A 6,961-nucleotide genomic window follows, 5' to 3' on the forward strand; every position below is an offset into this window, starting at 1 on the left:
TTGTCTTCATTTCTGTCAGTTTGTGCTTCACGTATTTTGGTACTCTGCTATTAGATGCATGTATAATTGTTATATCTTCCTGATGATTCACCCTTTTATCATTATAAAATGTCCTTTTTTTTTTTTTAAAGATTTTATTTATTTATGTGACAGAGAGACAGCCAGCAAGAGAGGGAATACAGCAGGGGGAGCGGGAGAGGAAGAAGCAGGCTCCCAGCGGAGGAGCCCGATGTGGGATTCGATCTCGGAACGCTGGGATCACGCCCTGAGCCAAAGGCAGACGCTTAACGACTGCGCTACCTAGGCGCCCCATAAAATATCGCTTTTTATCTCTAACATGTTTCAAAGTCAATTTTGTCTATTAATATCACTCCAAATTTGCTGTGATGGCTGTTTGCATGATGTATCCTTTTCCTTCTTTTTAATGTTTTTAATCTAATGTGCCTTCTGTAAATAACATATGTAAATATTTTATTCAGCATGTTACTCATTAATTGGTAGCTATTATCTTCTGTCACAAGTTAGACACACTGGTTTGCAAAATAGCAGATGTACGTATTTGAATTAATGAATTCATAAATGTTGCAATAAAAATCATTCTGTATTTCAAACAACTAAGGCCAACTTGGTTTTACATTCTGAAGCATCTCAGGATTCATATTTACAAATGTCTTATGAAATTGGCATTCCGTTCTAAATTTATATATCTAAAATCTGAATTCTACTATATAAATCATTAAGGCAATTAGCACCTGAATATTTAATACAAATGTAGCCAAAGCTCAATATATTATTTCTTTTAAACCGATCTGATTGGTTTATGATTCTTTTGACTTTTCATTAGTATTTGACAAGAGGATCCATAGCTGACTTATCAGTTCTTCAAAGAAGTAATTCACTCTGCAAAACTGCTGATGAGAAGAAATATGTAACAAGTTGAACAAATCAAAACATACTTCTGGTCTACAAAGGAATGGAAATAAATTTTTTCACTAAATTTGCTAACCACTTATCACTAAATATATCACAGAACTCATATCTAAATGACATAAGAATACAAAGATTCCCTGGCTTTTAAGTATTACCCTATAATTTCTAGCACAACATAAGTAATGGTCTCATTCTATATTGGTTTTGTTCTGGGTATTTTAAAGTATCAAACTGAATTCCAATTATATTTAAGTATACCAATAAAAAAATCTTTCCCAATGGATTATCAAACAGTCAAGGTACATAATTCTTTCTAAAATAAAACTTACTAAAATACAAATATAGAAAAACGAAATGCAATGTTCTAGTTCTCTCAAGAACTAAAAAGTAGAATTAGAGTAACTGTGGGGGACAGGGACACCTGCGTGGCTCAGTCAGTTAAGTGGCTGCCATCAGCTCAGGTCTTGATCCCAGTGTCCTGGGATCGAGTCCCGCATCACACTGCTTGATCAACAGGGAGCCTGCTTCCCTCTGCCTGCTGTTCCCCCTGCTTGTGCTTGCTCTCTCTCTCCCTCTCTGACAAATAAAATCTTTAAAAAAAAAAAATTAACTGTGGGGGAGAAACACAAGTGAGAAAGGTAGATGTACACAAATGCTATTAGCAAAGTTTTTTTTTTTTAAGATTTTATTTATTTATTTGACAGAGAGACAGCCAGCGAGAGAGGGAACACAAGCAGGGGGAGTGGGAGAGGAACAAGCAGGCTCACAGCAGAAGAGCCTGATGTGGGGCTCGATCCCACAACACCGGGATCACGCCCTGAGCCGAAGGCAGACGCTGAACCGCTGTGCCACCCAGGCGCCCCTAGCAAAGATTTAAATACAGTACTTTACGGAGATATAATTACTAACATTTTCTATTCCACATTTGTTTATTGGAGCATGGTCTAAAGAATCAGAATACTGGGAATCTATTTTATATTATCAGACATCATTTTATCTTGAATTTAGGCTTCCTAACATAAAATATATTAAGAATGTCTGTCTCTACTATGAATTGTTTGTCGCTGGGATAGATGATTCTTTAACACCAATTTGATCACTCTCCAAAAGGGAAGTAATTTTAAACAGTAAGATATCGTCACACTCAGGTTACTGACAAATCTCTATGTGAAATAGCTGCTTGCACAAAGCCAGATTTGGAGAAACTTCACCTTATACTTAAGATAATGAATATTTTAAGGCCAAAGGTCCTACAACGAATTTTAATGTTGCTACCAATCTACTCCTAAATTTAAACGTCTATGTGATAATGAAAAGTAGCAACCTCTTTTTGAAGTCAAAAGAAATACTAGGTGTTCACAGACATGCAAAAAAATATCTTAAATTAACATGTATAATTTTACAAATATAATTACATAGTCATGAAGAGGAAGAGATGATCCCACGAAAATATTTAGCTGATATAACTGAAGGTATCTTGACAGTATAAAAAGGAAACAAATGCAAACTTTTTACTAACAAGTATTATTCAAAAATTACATACTAAAAATATAACAACCTCACCCATTTCATAGTGATTGTAAATAACTAAGTCATATAGTCAAAAGTATAAACAATTTGGAAGACGGAACTCTTTTAGCACTAACATTGTACTAGTAAGAACTACTGTCATTTAAAAGGAATCCAATCTTTCCTTTAGCTAAATTATTGCCAATTTGTTTCCTTCTTCAACAAAACAGTTAAATGCTTTCCAATTACAAAGACAGATCAATATTTTAATAGTTTTTACTAAGGTAACTTTTATAGAGCTTTCAATGTTAAAAAAGGAAAACACTTAATAGGGAAGAAACAATCCTCTTTATTAACCTCACCGTATATTCAGAAAGGATTAAAAAACACACATTTCCTGGGACACAAAATTGTACCAAAAGCATTTCCTTACAAAATAACTTCACAAACCAATAGTCCTGGACTTACACAAAGACATATATATTGACATACATTAGCTTGAATTATTACACAATTCGAATGTTTTTGCAGCAACTTTCTAGCAGAATATTATTACATTAATGTGGGAGTGTACGACTTCTTTAACTCTTTAAAAATAGTAATAAAAAATTACAAAATAATGAAAATGTAGAATTAAGGCTGAGACTATATCCTCTAGTATTAATAAAGTCAAACAATACTTATAAAAATTGATGCTGCTGCATTTATATATATATACACACACACACACACACACACACAGGATAAGTCTTTAGAAATTTAAAAAGCTACTGCTGTCACAAGTTCACACATCAATTTAACATTTTTCCATGTATCTTAACATTTGAATTCCCAGATATCTGTGCTTTTTCTATTTTTATTCTGAATTCTTCATTAAGCATGTCCTCACATATTTACAATTAAATACCTAACCTCTAGAATTTTCCTCAGACACAACAGACAGAACAGTTTTGTTAAATAAATTCACACAGAATAAAAAGGTTTGTTTTCAAGAAATAGTTCTAGCATATCCATGATAATCATACTGAAAAATAGTACATATGCTTTTCTTCAGGATTAATAAATGTCATGTGAAGGTTCTATAGTCACTGTCATATTTGCACATTTTCCTCTGACACATTTGCAAGATAATGACAACCAAAGGGCATGATGACTTTGGAATAATTCCAGTAAATCCATACTGTCCAGTGAGATTCATGAACTGAATGGCTATTTCCAGTCCCATCTGGATTGACATGGAAATGCATGCCCAGATAGTTGTATCGTCCCCAGAAATATTCAGTCTGGTTAAGTTGACCTCTTGGTCTTCTGAAACAGAGCTGCAGAAGGCAAGGCATTCTTCAAGAGCCCAATGGCCCCCTCTTCTCTGTAATTGTTCACACATCTGATTTGGTTATAATCCTGGTCAATGTGGAAAAAATTTTTTTTTATGTACCACAGTTTTCCTAAACTCCCTCAGCAGACCTAGATGGTTAAATACCCAATGGAACTATGTTCCATTAATTATGATAATTCTTGGTATGAAGATATTTAATTAAATCCTTGTATGTAATTACTGTCACATGTATGCCAAAAAAAGAGAGAGAGAGGGAGAGAGAGGGAGAGAGAAATCCTCAAAATAAAAGCAGTACTTATACAGAGTAAAGATTAAGCAATTTGTACCCCAGTTCTTTGGAATGGTATATCTCAGACCCCCAAACTGAAGATTTTCATTTTTTTTCCCCTTTCCTTAAATGAAATTACTATTTTAAAAATAAACAGTTATAGTGCTTATCTCAGAAAAGTCACAAAATAAGTCAACCAAAAGGAAAAACATTTAAAAATACCCATAATTCCATTCATATAGAGACGAACATAGTGAACATGAGATCATCATGACCTGAGCCGAAATCAAGAGTTGGCTGCTTAACCAACTGAGCCACCCAGGTGCCCCAAGAGACTTTTGTTTCAAATGCTCTGAAGTTTTTGAGATTGTGCAAGAATTATTAGTTCAAGATCTATGGAAAACTGGCAGAGATTAGGAATGAAGAAATTACTAATTAAATAGTAATTTATGGGGCACCTGGGTGGCTAAGTCAGTTAAGTGCCTGCCTTTGGCTCAGGTCATGATCTCAGGGTCCTGGGATCGAGTCCTGCTTCTCCCTCTCCCTCTACCCCTGCCCGTGCTATCTCAAATAAATAAAATCTTTAAAAAAAGATACCTGTAATTTAAATTTTAGCAGCACCTGGGTGGTTCAGTCGGCTAAGCCACCAACTCTTGGTTTCTGCTCAGGTTATGATCTCTGGGTTGTGAGATTGAGCCCCACCTCCACTCAGCAGGGAATCTGCTTGAGATTCTCTCCCTCTCCTTCTGCCCCTCCCCTGCTTGCACTCTCTCTAAAATAAAAAAAAATAAATCTTAAAAAATTTTTTTCTAATTGGAAATTTAGGCTGATTTTAAATCTCCCCCAAATAAACAGGATGCCAAGGGGGAGAAAGCCATGAGATAGAATATACCAAATTTTCAATCTAAAACTTCTCTTCTGAGATAGAGAGAGAGCACAAGTGGAGAGAGGGGCAGAGGTAGAGAATCCTCAAGCAGACTACTCACTGAGTGCAGAGCCCAACTTGGGGTTTGATTCCATGACCCATAAGATCATGACCTGAGCAGAAACCAAGAGTTGGCTGCTTAACCAACTGAGCCACCCAGGCGCCCCCAACCTAAAACTTCTAACACCGCCATCACAAAGCTAAACAAAAATGGCTAACTTTTTGTGTTTATTTTCTGTGTGTCAAATCTGTGTAGGCAATATGGTTCTGTTTTGCTCTCTGGAAACATTTATGCTCCTCCTCCCTTCCTTGATATTCTAAAATTTTACTATGAAATATATTTTGGTACATCTTTTGTCAGTCATTGTGCTGGGCCTTCAGTGGGTCCTTTCATTTATCACTGGGAAATTCTCTTCCACAATTTTTTACTTCTCCATTTTCTACTTTCTAGGATTCGTGACAGAATTGGTTCTCTATGTCTCCTTCTCTGTCTTCACATATTTTTTCTATTTTTCTGGGAAGCTTGACTTTAGTCTTTTGAAATTTTTATTTCAGCAACAGTATTTATAATGTTATCTTATCCTGGCCATATCTTTCTCCTAATAATACATGGAGTTTGATGAATAGAACTCTTCCTGAAAATCTAGTTAGGAATTAAAAATTTTTTAAAGTTCAGTTGAATCATCTTCCAGGGTTGGTTTTACTATTTATCTTGGACTTTCTCTCACACGTTATTGACTCCCCTCATATACATGATGATTCTTAGTTATACAATTACATTTAAGGAAAATAATTATGCTTCTGGCCTGGATTTCTTCTCCTTTTACAAAAACCAGAACTTTTTTCCCATCAAATCCCTCTGAGTGGGAATTTTAGGTGGGACAGGGCAGAGCAGGGTCCATGGGCCAGCAGGCTCTGCTTTAGAAGTACATGGCTGGAGAGCCGACCATCAGGCTGCTAGCTCCCTAGGTGCCAGCATGAGATAAGCCTCAAGGGTGCCACCAACTGTATCTGAAGCCAATATGCCAACATTTAATTAATTACCATTGTTATCTAACTTTGTGGGGGCATCTCTAATGCCTGGGGACAAGGAAATAAAGCTTTCAGACTTTTGGGTTGAAAATCTGGCATATTCTAGGCCACGGTTTCTTCTCTTTTTCCATTTTCCTCCCATCCCCTCTCTTTTGTTCCTGTGTGTCCCATCAGGCCGACTGTCTCCCATTGTCTCTAGACTATTTCCCAGTCCTTCCTCTTTTGGTATACTCTAGTATTGTTTCTATTGCGTTATCCCCAGAAAACGTCAATCAAATGTGAAGGCAGGGGGCACCTAGGTGGCTCAGTCGGTTGAAAGTATGACTCCTGGTTTTGGCTCAGGTCATGGTCTCAGGGTTGTGAGATCAAGTCCCAAGGTGGGCTCCACGCACAGTGTGGAGTCTGCTTGGGATTCTCTCCCTTTCTCTCTCTCCCCTTCTCCTCGCATGTGCTCTAATAAATAAATATTATCTTAAAAAAATGTGAAGGCAGAATGAAGGCACTGTCAGATACACAAGGGCTCCAAGTTTCTTTGTACACACTTTTTCTAAGAAAGTTATAGGAGAGAAAGACAAGGAATCCAAGAAACAGTGGATTCAACTCAAGAGCAGCCAAAGAAGATCCACAAGAGCTATGTATAGTTACTAGTCACTGTAGTAGGAGGAAGAGTATGTGATCAAGGTGAACAGTGAAATGGGGGCGCTTGGGTTGCTCAGTTTGTTGAGCGTCAACTCTTGATTTTGGATCAGGTCATGATTTCAGGGTTGTGACATTGAGCCCCGTGTTGGGCTCTGCACTCAGAGCAGAGTCTGCTGAAGAGATTCTCTCTCTCCCTCTCTTTCCCTCTCTACCACTCCTCCCACTCACGCTCGCTCGCTCTCTCAAATACATTCTTTCTTTTTTTTTTTTTTTAAAGATTTTATTTATTCGACAGAGATAGAGACAGCCAGCGAGAGAGGGA

General features: G+C 36.9%; 1 protein-coding gene across 5 annotated transcripts in view; it reads right to left on the reverse strand.

Annotated features, from left to right (window-relative positions):
- Positions 1-585: 585 nt before the first annotated feature.
- The window catches only part of SMCHD1 (structural maintenance of chromosomes flexible hinge domain containing 1), a 155,255-nt gene continuing 148,879 nt past the window's right edge, over positions 586-6,961 (reverse strand). For 4 of the 5 annotated variants that reach the window (XM_034642914.1, XM_002926065.4, XM_034642912.1 and 1 more), the window contains one exon: positions 586-3,840. In XM_034642914.1, coding sequence (XP_034498805.1) covers positions 3,816-3,840 — 25 coding nt within the window. In that variant the 3' untranslated portion in view covers positions 586-3,815. The other variant, XM_034642910.1, reaches the window with a different exon arrangement.

This window comes from Ailuropoda melanoleuca, chromosome 14 (assembly GCF_002007445.2).
Source record: "Ailuropoda melanoleuca isolate Jingjing chromosome 14, ASM200744v2, whole genome shotgun sequence".
Classification (NCBI taxonomy): domain Eukaryota; kingdom Metazoa; phylum Chordata; class Mammalia; order Carnivora; family Ursidae; genus Ailuropoda; species Ailuropoda melanoleuca.